General features: G+C 44.7%; 1 protein-coding gene across 6 annotated transcripts in view; it reads right to left on the bottom strand.

The window, feature by feature from the left end:
* Window positions 1-5,438: 5,438 nt before the first annotated feature.
* FYN (FYN proto-oncogene, Src family tyrosine kinase) overlaps window positions 5,439-14,826 on the bottom strand; it is a 181,288-nt gene continuing 171,900 nt past the window's right edge. For all 6 annotated transcript variants that reach the window (XM_050789058.1, XM_050789059.1, XM_050789061.1 and 3 more), the window contains one exon: window positions 5,439-6,105. In XM_050789058.1, coding sequence (XP_050645015.1) covers window positions 5,897-6,105 — 209 coding nt within the window. In that variant the 3' untranslated portion in view covers window positions 5,439-5,896. The remainder of the gene's footprint in view (window positions 6,106-14,826) is intronic.

Below are 14,826 nucleotides of genomic sequence, written 5' to 3'. Positions count from 1 at the left end.
ATACAATTACAAAGCTAAAACGAGCCTTTGAAGGCACTTTACCTAAGGCTACAGCCTGGGCAACATAGTAAGACCTTTTCTCTACGAAAAAAAAAAGAAAAAAAAAAAAAAAGAAAAAATTAGCCGAGTGTGGTGGCACACACTTGTAGTCCTAGCTACTTGGGAGCCTGGGGTGGGAGGATGGCTTGAGCCCAAAATGTCAAGGCTGCAGTGAGCCATGATCACATCATTGCACTCTAGCCTGGAAAACAGAGTGAGACCCTGTCACCCCCCTGCACCCCCAAACAACAAAGACTGTAGCCAGGCGTGGTGGCACATGCCTGTAGTCCCAGCTACTTGGGAGACTGAAGTGGGAGGATTGCTTGAGGCCAGGAATTTGAATCCAGCCTGGGCAACATAGTGAGATCCCATCTCAAAACCAAATGGAATCAAAATAAGAGTATGTATCACTTGGTGCCATTTACTTCATGCTGTCTCTCAGGTTACAGAGGTACAAGTTTATCCTCACTGGCATTGTGACAGTTCTAGGGAAAGGGTTGGGAAGTATCAGGCTATAGATTGGGCCTTCAATCATATCTGGAACACTGGTGGCCACACGTCCATAATGCTCAGGACTAGCACTGTGGGCAGCATGCTGTCAGTCCCATGTGCTTAGCAGGTTCTTAGGTAAATGTGTCATTCGAAGGTAAACCATTCACCTCACTGGACAGTCGGCCTCATTCACCTAACAGTCCATCCATCAGTCCAGCCAGCATCTGCCAGAAGCTCATCACTGTTTTAGGTGCAGGGAGAATAATGGTGAGCCAATCAGGAAGTTTCTGTTCTCGGGCTCACAATCTGGCAGGGCAAACACATTAGAGGAGAGTGTATTAAACACAGTGGTGGCATTAAACAGGTTTTTGGAGAGTAGTAAGCCGGATGGAGAGGAGCACAGTGTTCTGGCTGTTGAGGAAGCCGTTGTTTGTCACTGGTCACATTTTGTTAGAATGTCCCTGCAACACTGGAAAACCATTTATTTTCAGTGCTCAGAATTAACTTTTAAAATAAAGGTATATTTGTCCCTCCATAGGATTCTGAATATTTTGCATGTTGGGAAAGAATGAGGTATGATTTAGGAGTTTATTATGTATGAAAATTTTCTGGGAATATAGGTGTATATAAATTACAAAGATCTATTTGATATTTCAAATACAGTAAAGGTAGTATTTTTCATTATTTTCTTCTCTGTAGTTATAAACTATTTTTCAGAATTAAAAAAATATATGTAATTGGCAATTGCTTTAGTAATCTATGCCCTCTATATCATTTTTAGAATAAGAATGTGTTTAAGCTTCCTTCCCCTGCCCCCAAACCAAAGCCAGTCTCCTCCCTCCCTTCTAACAAATGTTTTTGACAGCATAATTGAATTCCAACAGTATTGTATAATATATAGTGGTAAGAAGGTCAACAAAAGTCATTTAAACCTATTAAAATACCTTTCAGGAACAAACGGACCAAAGGTCATTTTATTCCAATACAACTTGTTAGGCCATGCCTAGCACGTGACGTTCTTTGTCCTGAGTCGTGAGTAATAAACAGATGACATCCCTTTTGCTGTGGGCTTTAGTACAATTCTCTTCTGCCTGTTGCTGACAACCATACTCTTTCAAGATTCATAAAAGAACCATTCCAATTAATATAGTATACATTCTTAAGACCCCCTGGGAAATTGCAGATCATATTTTGCCACACTAATGCTACTATAAAATCCTCTGGTGCCAACACTTAGCCACAGGAGGATTCCTATCTTTCTCAAAGCAGGTAAACCCCTCCTGGTGCTGGTAAGGAAATCTTCCACAGTGTGGCTGTGTTTGAGGGATTATATATATCCTTAACTTTTCTCACGGAAATGCCTGGTTCCCCATACACCTTTCTGTGTCATGACTATGGCAAAGTCAAATGCATTATTTGTCTCTATCTACCCTGATGTTCTAAAGCATGGGACCCCCTGCCTCCTAGGCTCTCTGATCCTCCCAGCCCGTGAACTGATCATCAGAGGAGATCAGGAGCTGCAGAGAATGGAGTGAACAGAAATCCTTTTGTTGCAGTTACAATGTCTGAACTTTGCAAATGGTCTTCTCCAATAGGTTTGTTATTTGATTTATTTATTTTTTTTGAGATAACGAGTCTTACTCTGTCGCCAGGCTGGAGTGCAGTGGCGCGATCTTGGCTCACTGCAACTTCTGCCTCCTGGATTCAAGTGATTCTCCTGCCTCAGCCTCCTGAGTAGCTGGGACTACAGGCGCATGCCACTACGCCCAGATAATTTTTGTATTTTTAGTAGAGGCGGGGTTTCATCAGGTTGGCCAGGATGGTCTCGATCTCTTGACCTCGTGATCTGCCCATCTTGGCCTCCCGAAGTCCTGGGATTATAGGCGTGAGCCACCGCGTCTGGCCTATTGTTTGATTTTTAAAAAGTAAAAGAGGTTGGCTCTGTGGCTCACGTCTGTAATCCCAACACTTTGGGACGCCAAGGCAGGAGGATTGCTTGAACCCAGGAGTTCAAGACCAGCTTGGGGCAACATGGCAAGGCCCTATCTCTACAAAAAATAATCATAATAAAAATTAGCCAGTGTGGTTGGGAGGATCGCTTGAGGCCGGGAGGTTGAGGCTGCAGTGAACCATGTTTGTACTACTGCACTCCAGCCTGGGTGACAGAGCAAGACCCTGTCTTAAAAAAAAAAGTAAAAAGTAATAGTTTATGAGGAAGGCTCCCTTTCCAGCAGAGGAGTGCTAGATGCCAGCTTTCCTAAGGGGACAAAGCGAATACTTGCTCACTGCCAGGTTACTGAAGACAAAAAATTCCTCACCATCACCCTGACATTAAGGTGATACTTTTCTTTCTTAACAGGAGAACTTTCTGGTCAGCAAATTCAGTTTCCTCACCCTAAGCTTGTACAACTTATGAGGAAGAGAGGCTACTTGGGAGGTGTGGGGACTCTCTGGAATGGCCTACCTCAGGAATATCTCTTGAAAGCACATTTGCCTCTTGGAAGAAAAAACCCAAAAGTCTCTGACTTCTTTGTATTTATAGATGCTCTCTTACTTTCACTCTGCAACCTCACTCTACAGCACGCTGTTTCCTAAGAGTGCCCGTGAGGTGGCCCGAGTCCTTAGCTTTCTTTCATATAAGAGAATCCACCATGAACTCAACTGATAAATTAAAGGCTATACTTTGGTTTGAAGAGACTTTTTTAAAAAAAAGAATTTCTATTTAAAACGGTTTTTTTTTTTCCAGATTGTTTTGAATGAATCAGAACATAAACAAAAATCCTCCAGAAATATTTGCAAATTATCCAACTTAGTGGGGTGTGAGGATTAAAAGCAAAGTTATCTTTAAAAATATCTAGAATATGTTAATCAACTACCTAATAATGTGATAATAATATAAGTAATAAGATCTTTAAAATTTTATCTGCTAGGCGCTGTGGCTCATGCCTGTAATTCCAGCACTTTGGGAGGCCAAGGCAGGGGGATCACGAGGTCAGGAGTTCGAGACCAGCCTGATCAACGTGGTGAAACCCCGTCTCTACTAAAAATACAAAAATTAGCCCGGCGTGGTGGTGCGTGCCTGTAATCCCAGCTACTCAAAAGGCTGAGGCAGGAGAATCCCTTGAACCTGGCAGAGGTTGCAGTGAGCCGAGATGGCGCCATTGCACTCCAGCCTGGGCGACAGAGACTCCGTCTCAAAAATAAATAAATAAATAAATAAAATTTTATCAGTTTAGCAAGTCTATTAATGCTAAAAACAACACCATAAAGTTTTGATTAATCAGAAAACCTATTTCTTTTCTTTTTTTTTTTTTTTTTTAGTGTTGGAGGCCCTCCCTAAATGTAAAGGTTATTTCAACAAAGAAAACCATCCTTTTTCTAGGACCCCACATGGCATCAGTGATCTTAGAATCACAGGATCTTAGAGCTGTACAGATCTCATCTAACCCCTTCAGTTTTACAGACAGGCCCTGAAAATGACAGATGCCAGGAGGTGGCTCAGGGTCCTGAAGCTGAATGATCACAGAGCCAGACGCGGACAGGCAGCCTGCGTCCACCCACTGCCCTTCCTACCACACTAGGTTGTTCCTCCGTTAGCTCCTTCCTTCCAGAAGTGGGGGGACATTTGGAAATACATCTACTGACTCCAGGACAGAAAGATTCTTCTTGTGATTATCTATTTCTCCTACAAGCAGGACACAGTAAATTCCAGTTAGAAAAAATGTCTGATAAATTCAAATGGTAAGGTATGCCTACGTTTGCTTTAATGACCCTCTGAAATAGCTGGTCAAGAGCCTACCCTTTCTAGAGGGAAAAGAACTCTCCAGATGTTCTGAATGTTTCTGTCATTTGCAAATCATCGCACAAAGGCTAAATTCACCAGGTGACTCCATACCATCTGGTGTGGGACAGATGTACCACAGAACTACGAGTACCTTCCATGATTTAAACAAATAAACAAAAAAAAATTCAAATGTAAAATGCTCTCTTTTTAATTACTAAATTAAGAAAGTTAAACAATTTAAAAATGTAAACTCACAAATGAATCATAACAAAAAAGGAATTAAGAGCTGCTAGTCAGTATTAAAAACTCAATAGAAATAGGATTTTTGATTTGTTGGTGTTAAACATATGTAATTTAAGGTGGTACAAACAGCAACTAAAAATGTAATACTCTTTTGTTTTTGTGCATCCCCATGAAATGTAAAGTAGTGCATAGTTATTCCACTGGAGAACTCCTGGACATATAGAAAGTCATTCATTAGCAGTACAGGACATTTAAAACACTTATTTTACAATGGGAAATGTGCAACCCCCACCCTCATTTCCCCCAGAAATTTTAGTTGCATGAGAAAGTTTAGCAGGTTGCCATGACTACAATGCTATGGGTTTTAGATCATTTAAATGTGGTTACAGGTTTATTAAATTAAAAATGTCTGAAACATTTCAGCACTCATATTTTTATACAAGAAGTTTGTGTGGTATCCATCTTCCAGTTCTCTCGGTAGCCATTTGCTCGCTTATTTTTAAGTTTTGAGAACAAACGGCAGTACGTTGAAGCAAATACTGCTAACAGAACTTGTAAATTCAGCCTGGGGGGGCGGTTCCTGAAAAGAGTCAAAGTAACAGCCATCTACAGGTACAGTCATGAACCAGGAAAGTGCAATCCAAATGAAAAAATTCATGCTTTGCAAAAGCCAAAAATGAGGCCACTGGTGTTTTCAGAATAACACCAGTGCTTTGATGCTGACTTACAGTAAAATCCTCCCTCTGGGTCCCATAGCTTGGTGGCCCAGGCTGGCCACAGTCTCCACATTAGCACCCACATTGTATATGTACAGGGACATATATATTATATATATATTCATATTTATAAAAAAGAAAACAAAAACAAACACCTGTCCTGATTGGTTTTTGTTAAAACATGAAAAAAAATTTTATTGTTTTAGACAAAGAGGCCACTTTTGGAAAATAATACTTTTTTTTTTTTTAGTTGAATCAGGTGAAGACAGAGTTAAAATCACATAGGATTTGCATTTTTAAAAAAGGAAAGCACTAGGATTGTTGGCACTGGAGTAACTATTTACACTGAACAGAGGTTTGGCCTTTTACATAACATCGATACAATGCATTTTCCAAAGTCTGAGAAATAACAAGGTTCTGTCTCGAATGCTTCACAGAGGAGGTTCGGATTTGGGGACAAGTGTCATTAATGAGGGCCATGGAAGTTCGTCAGCTTCAGAGTCACATGCAATCTGATCCTGGGCGGTTCTGCTGCTGGGGAGCAGCCGGCTACGGAATTGAAAGCTAATGGGGAGGGGTGGGGCAGCCTCTGGGACAAGGCCTCTCTCCGCAGACCCGGGCCTTACAGGTTTTCACCAGGTTGGTACTGGGGCTCTGTGGCGGTAAAGTAGTCTTCCAGGAAGCTCTGCAAGTACTCAAAAGTAGGGCGTTCTTCAGGGTCCTTTTTCCAGCAGTGGATCATGAGCTCATGCAGAGAGATGGGGCAGTCCTGCGGGCAGGGCATCCTGTAGCCTCGCTCCACCTGCTCCAGCACCTCCCGGTTGTTCATGCCTGCAAAGACAAGGGCAGTGAGAGTGGGCACCCCGGGGCTCCAGGCCCTGACCGCCACACTTGCAGATCCCCTTTCTTCTTCTTTGCATCTGCAGGTGGCTAAAACATGTGAAGTGCCCCCATTCCCCCCAGGAGTCAAACCTTGCCATGCTACTCAGAAATAAAGGAGTGCAGAACCGAGACATGCAAAAATCCAGAATGACTCTCCAAAGCAATATAAGTGAAGCAAGCCAGACACAAAAGGCAACATACTGTATGATTTCATTTATGCGAAATTCTAGAAAAGGCACAACTACATCTACAGAAAGCAGATCAGTGGCTGCCTGGGGAGGGGAGGAATCCCTGCAAAGGGGCCAGAAGGATCTCCAAGTGGGATGGGAATGTTCCGTGTCAGGGTCAACGGGTCAACAAGCTTTTCCTGTAAAAGGCCAGACAGTAAATATTTTTGGCTTTGTGGGTCACATATGATCCCTGTCTTCTTCTTTTTAACAACCCTTTAAAAATGTACAAAACACACACAGGTTGGGGGCCAGATCTGCCAACCCCTGTTCTATATTATGTATGGGGTGGTGTGACTGTTTATGTTTGTCAAAACTCAATAAACTGCATTCTTAAAATTGTTGAATTTTATTGTGTGTATACTTCAATTAAACTGACAAAAATATATGAATAAAGCAGACAAAAAAATCCACACAGAATGAAAGCATGCTGCCCCTTGTTTATAGCATTTATAAACTCCATTTATGAACTTCATAAATTTGTTTTCCTCATGCTTGGGCAAACTCCTAGTTCCTCACTGTGGGAAATCTGCCATCATGCCAGCGTGGCTGGGCACTGTCTGGCCCTGTGACCCCACTGCCCTGAGGTTTGGTGAATCTGATGGGGAGACAGACCATGTCCGGGGCCTATCTCTACTGATGACCTCAGCCAGGCCATCCATCATCTGAGGTCTTCCTGACTCTGGGGAAGCTGCTGAAACACTGGGCTGCATAGCACTAACAGAAGACAGATCGTTAACTCCTTAGAGAGTGCGGACTCCTGCACACTGGCCGCCTTAACACTACAGGAACTACCATGCTTAGGGGGTGGCCAATGTCCTGACCTCTTCCCAACTACTGCCGACCACTGTTCTCTAGTTTTGCTTCCCTTTTTCGTTAGATCACCTTCTGGCAGCTCCCTGTCAAGCTGTGCTATGCTTTGGTTGCTTCCTGGCTGGTGAGGCTGTCATCTGGAATCCTCCCCAATTTCTGACCTGGTTAATTTGCAGGAGCAAGAACTCGACGTCAAGCCATATAGAAACCAAGATTTCTTCCCCTCTTTCCCAGGGCTACAGCCAGCAGGAGCACACACCATACGCATGGAGCTCGCTCCCTTTACTTCCAGGGGAGGTGGTGACCTGCTAGCTGGAAACCTGTCAGCACAGCCAGAGGCGCTGGGCCAGAGCACAGCCTGTCCCCCTGGGCAGGGAACACTCGGACTTTGGGGTCTGTTGCCAGTCCTCGTGGTTGTGTTGTTACTTGCAGAGCTGAGTGCATCCTGGCTCCTCGTGGCTGTCAACCACAGCCCGTCCGTCGCACGTCCCTCCAGACCTTTTCAGGATGCTTTCTTACTCTCTGCCATGATCATTTCTTGAGATAATAAAAATTCATATATTATTTCTGCTGTACTGAAGTAGGCCTTCAATGCAATTGTCGTAAAATAACCTCACTCACGTGTCAGGGCGACCCCTTATTTCAGAGAGAGAGGTTTGGTGAGGGAGTCAGGGTCCCTGCCTCTGTGCCATGCATGCCTTTCCAGTGACTTCCTCAGTTGCTTGGGCAGAGGGAGAGGCAGCACTGTGGCTAATTAGCCTACATCCTCCTCCAATGGCTGAAAACGGGGGATGGGGGCGGGGGAGCTGGAAGCAAGGGAGGAACTGGAGCTGCTCGGGAATGAAAGGCAGGCTTCTCTTTGGGCTCTAGACAAATGCGGTCAGAGGCCAGCATTTCCTTCTCCACAATTCCGCAATCCAACAAGCTCTGAACACCATCAAGTTTTTGTAACTCACTTGACTGCAGAACTGATCTGAACTGACCTCATTTGGCCACAAAACCTGAAATGGTTACGACACTATTTGCTGTTTCTATTTCTTCATACGTATTGCCCAGAAAGATTAGGAAGGAAGAGTGTGTAATCACGTAGCAGAATTGGCATTCTCCAAAGCATTTGCCTTGCCGCATCTTTCAGTACAGTCCTTGGTTTCATATTTCAGCAACGACAGAGCTTGGACCTGCAGAAATCTCCTGTGTCTCTGTCCCTTCCAGGAGCCCACAGGAACTGGAGGGGAAACAGGCAGAAGGGCCTGACAGATCCTTCTGGGGGTGGTACAGCCCCTGAAATGCCTCCTAATGCTTGACGCTGGCTCTGAGTGCCGCCACCCAAAATGGCAGCACAGAATTTAATCATTTTCCTATTCTCCACAGAGTGCATGTCAGTACGTGCTTCATTTCATTAAAAAACTACTCAAACGGAAAGATTTCACTTAAAAATAAAGTTTTCATCCAATGTCTGCCAGTGGAAAGTTTAATTGGCCACTGGGTCATTTTTCCAGTGCTCAGTCCAAGCCTTGGACACAGCAGACTTGGTGATGTGAACCTCAACATGTAGTGTCTTCCGAGGCAGTCTGCTTCCTGGGCATTTGGAGGCCAGGGGATAGGGTATAAGCTGGACTATGCAGGGCCCTGGCAGACCCACAGGGTCAGGCTCCTTCTCGCTCTCCCCCTTTTCCTGTCTGAACCCCTCTGCTCTTCCCCACTCCTCTTCTCATGTTTTCTTCTGCGCAGACCTCTCAAAGCATGGGAAGCGTATGAAAACAATTCCACGCACTGGGCCAAGTGGAAATATACCAATGATAGCTTTGCCAGGAAAGTGGGATATTTCCACAATGCACTTGGCTGACAATGACAACTGGAATGGGACTAGCTCTTTTCCAACCATCCATAAACCAGGACCGGCACGGGCTGACCTACAGACCTGGCCTCTTCACAATGTACCTCTGCAACAATAACTGCAATCAAGATACGCCCACTCAGCAAGGCTTAGGCTAGTTTTTATTTTATAAACAATAGCTAAAAAAAAAAAAAAAAAAAGTTAAATTGAATGGATTGTGTTAATTCAGGGTCAGTGTCCCTTCTCTGAAATGCTTATGATCAGGAGTGTTTTAAATTTCAGATTTTTTAGGATTTTGAAATATTTGCATCATAGGGCTGCTCAACCTAAAGCGGAGCATTCCCTTTGAGCGCTGTCAGTGCTCAAGAGGCTCTAGATTTTGGTGCATTCTGGATTTCATATTTTTGGATTAGGGATACTCAACCTGTATTTAAAATATAGTGTTCTCAGCTATACGAATTTTGAAAATCATGTTTTTTTAAAAATAATTTTTTAAAATGGCTTTTACTCTGCACACTACCAAAAAGATAGGTCTATTTCATTTTTTTTCTTCTTAGATGGTTTCATATTTTTGTTAGAGAGAAAACTGTCATTTCCTCTTTTTAGTCACTTTTCCCCAAGACATTGGCTTTACCTAATACCTAAGAGGTGAAGCGTAGTGAATAGGAAGGGAATAAACACGAGTTTGGGCACCAGGGCAGTTGGGAGAGTGTCTTGAGAGACATGGGAACACTAGAGAGAAGAATCCTTTTATTTTTTATGTATTTATTATTTTTTTTGAGACAAAGCGTGGCTCTGTCATCTGGGGTGGAGTGCAGTGGCATGATCTTGGCTCACTGCAGCCTCCACCTCCCAGGTTCAAGCAATTCTCCTGCCTCAGCCTCCCGAGTAGCTGGGATTACAGGTGCCTGCCACTATACCTGGCTAATTTTTTTGTATTTTTAGCAGAGACAGGGTTTCACTATGTTGGCCAGGCTGGTCTTGAATTCTTGGCCTCAAGTGATCTGCCTGCCTCGGCCTCCCAAAGCGCTGGGATTATAGGTGTGAGCCACCGTGCCCAGCCAGAAGAACCTTTTTATTGCACTTCCAACTGAGGAGGTGGACGAGAGTACTGGGAATGCTTTTCCTTTTCCTCCTGTCTTTTGTTTTTGAAACGGAGTCTCGCTCTGTTGCCCAGGCTGGAGTGCAATGGCACAATCTCAGCTCACTGCAGCCTCCACCTCTCTGGTTCAAGCGATCCTCCTGCCTCAGCCTCCCGAGTAGCTGGGATCCTTTTTCTCCTTTCTTAACAGAAAGAAGAGACAGAAACTTTATGAAACGCAGTGTCTGGGCACATTTTAGGGAAACAACGTCACAGACAGTTTAGCCTTCCAGGTTTCCTAGTGGGAGCTGCAAGGGAGAGCATTTTTCAACAGGAGGGGAGGTCCTGGCTGGCCAGTGGTGTCTGACTGTGGGAAGAGCCACATTCCAGCAGTATGAGTGTCCCGTGGTTCCCACAGAGAGGAGGTTCGGGGCTGGGGAGCCAGCAAGCACAGAGGCCACTGTCCAATTTTGTTCCAATCCGCCCTTTGAGCCCCATGGGAGCAAGCAGCCCCTCCTGCTGTCTCTCTAGAATCACTCAGGAAAACAGGCCATTGTGGTGGGCCACTTTCATAGGGTACAACTGAACAGTATTCAATCCATAAAACACCTCCAGCACTTTGGGAAGCTGAGGCAGGCAGATTGCTTGAGCTCAGGAGTTCGAGACCAGCCTGGGCAACATGTTAAAACCCTGTCTGTCCAAAAGGACAAAAATTAGCTGGGCATGGTGGCCTGTACCTGTGGTCCCAGCTGTTCAGGAGGCTGAGGTGGAAGGATTGCTTGACCCCAGGAGGTTGAGGCTGCAGTAAGCTGAGATCACGCCACTGCGCTCCAGCCTGGGTGACAGAGCGAGACTAGTAAGTCCACTGTGTGGAGGTCTGCCTTCGAGTCCCTCTTTCCCAGAGCCTCCATGGAACACCTCCTGTCAACTTAGATTTAGGCTTTCAAACGTGGTCCCTGACGTAGCATCATTTCCAGTTGGTCTGCCCCAAACATTGTAACTGAGATTCTCTAGCCAAGAGGACTGTACTCACTTCCTGCCATTATGATTATATTATCCTTTCTAAATCATTTTGCTGGCTTCCTCCAGCAAACTCAGAGGTCAAGTTTCCAACTCTCACTTTCAAACTCTGACTCTGCAGGGTTGCCAACAGTGTCTATTCTTGTGTGTGTGTGTTTTTTTTCCCTTTTTGTTTAAACTTCCCTATTCCACTTCTTTGAGCTGTACATGAACTCCGTAGTCTTCCCTTTTTTCTTTTAGATTCTTTGAAATAAATTTTTTTTTAAGGGACAAGGTCTTGCTCTGTCACCCAGACTGGAGTGCAGTGGCATGATCATGGCTCACTGCAGCCTTGAACTCCTGGGCTCAAGCAATACTCCTCACACCTCAGTCTCCCAAGTAGCTAGGACTATAGGTATGCACCACCATGCCTGGCTGATTATTTTTTATTTTTTTGTAGAGATAGCATCTTGCCATGTTGCCCAGGCTGATCTTGAACTTCTGGCCTCAAGCGATCCTCCATGCTTCAGCCTCCCAAAGCACTGGAATTACAGCTGTGAGCCGCTATACCTGGTCTTCTTTTAGATTCTATAGGGAAGGAATAAAAATTACTTTCATTGGCAGAGCACTGAAATAGATGTCACTTCTTGACTTCTAATTTTGCCTCTTTTAGCAAGTGACTTGACTTCCCTTGAACTTAGCTCATCCATTTGTTAACAAAATACCTCAACATTCATTGTGCTTTCAGCTACTTGAAAAAATGTCTTTTATGAAAGAAGAGTGTTTGTGTTTTATAGCTTTCCATTTGTGCAGCTTCCCAATATGGATCTCAGATGGGCCATATCCGTACAATCAGGGATTTTAACTGTTATCTGTCCATGTTTGCATCTGGATTTGACTATGGGTTGCAAAACCTGGGTTTTTGTGCCATGTGAATAATTAAGCACTTTAACAATGGGAATGATGTTTAGGTTATCAGATATCCAAATTCTTTTTGCTAACTGAGCTGTCTGTTCAAAGGGAATTACACAACGTTGTGCATAAGGCCTTGGGTCTGAGGCTCCCCTTGCTTCTGTGCATAAACCCTGTGAAAAGGCCCTGTGTTTACACGTCTGTTGAGCAGGGCTGTGCTGGCGCTGGGAAGGAGGAGGGGTGTTAATGGTGCTTGCTCAGCATGAGCCTGCGCCATCGCATGTGCTTGTATTAACAGATTCTCATGTGTCCTTGCTATCGTACTGGTTAACAACCGTGACGCCGAGTTAGGTTTTAGTGTAGGATCATTGTGAAAATTCTGGGCAGAGGGAAGCTGATGGAAGAGTGTGGATGAGAATAAAGAACTTATCTTGAGAAGGTACAATAATGACTTGTTTTGTTTTTCTTTCCCCATCTTGCCAGATAACCTCAGGACAGCGGCTTTTATTCAGCCCATTGTATTAATACACACAGAAAGACAGCTACTCATGTAACTGAATACACAGGTATTTCTGTATTTGAAGTTGATAATATAGTATCACAGAGAACTCCTTTGTCCCAGAAAAAAAAAGGGAGTGAAAAAGAGAGGCAGGGTGCCCATGAGGAAGGCCCTGGAACTGCACCCCTGAGACCAAGGAGCACTTGGGGCTGGAACACAGGACTGGGGGCCGAAAGTCCCTCTCTGGCTGCCCTCTTCACACGCATTCTCTGCTGGTCTCCCTCCTCTTCTCACCCGACATGCTGGCCAAGGAAAACCTTGTAGGGGGAGTTGACAGCATGACCTCTGGGCATTCCAGGCAGGGTTCCCTCTCCGAGGGAACATCATGAGCTGTAGGAAAACCCCAGGGACTGTGGACGAGCCAGGGAGAGACACTGCACCCTCGGCTAAGATGAGAGCTTTCATTCGGCTTCCCAGTCTCCTCCTGGCTGGAGAGTCCTAACCCTTTCCTCTCCCATGAAAAACCTGCTCCTGTTGTTATCTTGAACACAGAGGAAAATGTGTCTACGGTTCAGGTCTCTAAGGCGGAGGGAGGACCAGAGTGGCACTTGCAATCCTTTAAGGAAAGAGCCACCAGTTTCATTAATTTTCCTTACTTCTTCAGGTCATTATCAAGCAACTAGATGTATTCAAGAAAGTCACCTGTTGAATGATTTGAAAGTGCTTCCAATGAATAAGTGTGGTTTGCTTAAGAAAGTGTTCCTGGCTGGGCGTGGTGGCTCACGCCTGTAATCCCAGCACTTTGGGAGGCCAATGAGAATGGATCACCTGAGGTCAGGAGTTTGAGACCAACCTGGCCAACATGGCGAAACCCTAGCTCTACTAAAACTGCAAAAATTAGCCGGGCGTGATGGCGGGTGCCTGTAATCCCAGCTTCTTGGGAGGCTGAGGCAGGAGAATCACTTGAACCTCGGAGGCAGAGGTTGTAATGAACTGAGATCACACCACTGCATTCCAGTCTGGGTGACAGAGCAAGACTTCATCCATCTCAAAAAAAAAAAAAAAAAAAAAAGGAAAAAAAAATAAATAAAGGGTTCCTGCTCTACCAGGTCCTGCCAAATCCACAAAACAGCTGTTCAGTTAAGAGCCAGGGCACAGAATGGCCAGGACACTTTGCCTAGAATAGTGTTGGAACATGATGTTTGAAATGATCACAGGGTCAACTTTCCAGAACAACTTTGAGGACAGAGGCTACCTTGTGGCTGGGAAAATATGTATCTATGTGTGAAGATAATGGAATACAGTTAAAAGGCTTTGAGGGCCATGGGCTAAAATTTAAAACCTTGTTTCAAAAACCTCACAGGTGAGTTCTTTTTTTTTCTGTCTCATTCACTCATTTATTTGCTTATCCTTACCGAGAGTCTACTATGGGGTGGACCCGTGCTGGGCCTTGGGAACCCATCAAAGGAACTCCCTTCTCTGAAGCTACTGAGAAATACAGACACACAAACAGGGGGCCCAACAGAAATACGCTAGGTGTCATGGAGGCAAGCAGAGGGAGCACCCCATTTGGTCTGGACATGGGGAAGGCTTTCCAAAGCAGATGATGTTCAGCTGGGCTTTGAAGGGTTCTCAGGCAGACAGAGGAGCCACAAAGAGAGGCTTGCATGTTCAGCAGAGATCTCTTGATGTGTCTTGGGTAACGTGTGAAGGATGGAAGACAGCAAGAGAGAAATCATGTCACATCATGTCACTCGCTTGCTCAAATCCCCTCACTTCCCATCTCACTAAGAGTAAAAGCAAAAATTCCAACCATGAGCTAGAAAGGCCTTATCTGATTTGACCCTGGGGCTGCTGGGACCTCCTGCTCCTTCTGCTCCAGCCATGCTAGCCTCCTGTGGTTCTGGAGGGTCTCTGCACTCTCCCCTTCCCCTGATGGAAGGATCTGCTCCCAGATACCCACCTGGCTGGATTCTTGCTTCCTTCAGGTCTTTACTGACCAGTGAGGTGCTCCTTTGCTACTCTCCCCTCTCTCCCCTTCCCTGTTTTATTTTTCTCCCTAGCTGTTACTAGCTATATTTTGCTTCTTTATCTTTGTTTATTGTTTGTCTCCTCAAAGAAGAATGGAAGTCTATGAGGGCAGCAGCATTTGTCTGTTGCTTCACTGCTGTATTCCTGGTGCCTGCAACAGTACCTGGCATATAGTAGGTACGCAATAAATATTTGTGGAATGACTGCAGAAAAATAGTTATAAAGAACTATGTAAAATTACGGTTTCTAGGATTTATCTAGAAGGCAAAGG

This window comes from Macaca thibetana, chromosome 4, assembly GCF_024542745.1.
Source record: "Macaca thibetana thibetana isolate TM-01 chromosome 4, ASM2454274v1, whole genome shotgun sequence".
NCBI lineage: Eukaryota > Metazoa > Chordata > Mammalia > Primates > Cercopithecidae > Macaca > Macaca thibetana.
Note: the sequence above shows the minus strand (reverse complement) of the source record. Positions and strands in the feature narration are given on the sequence as shown.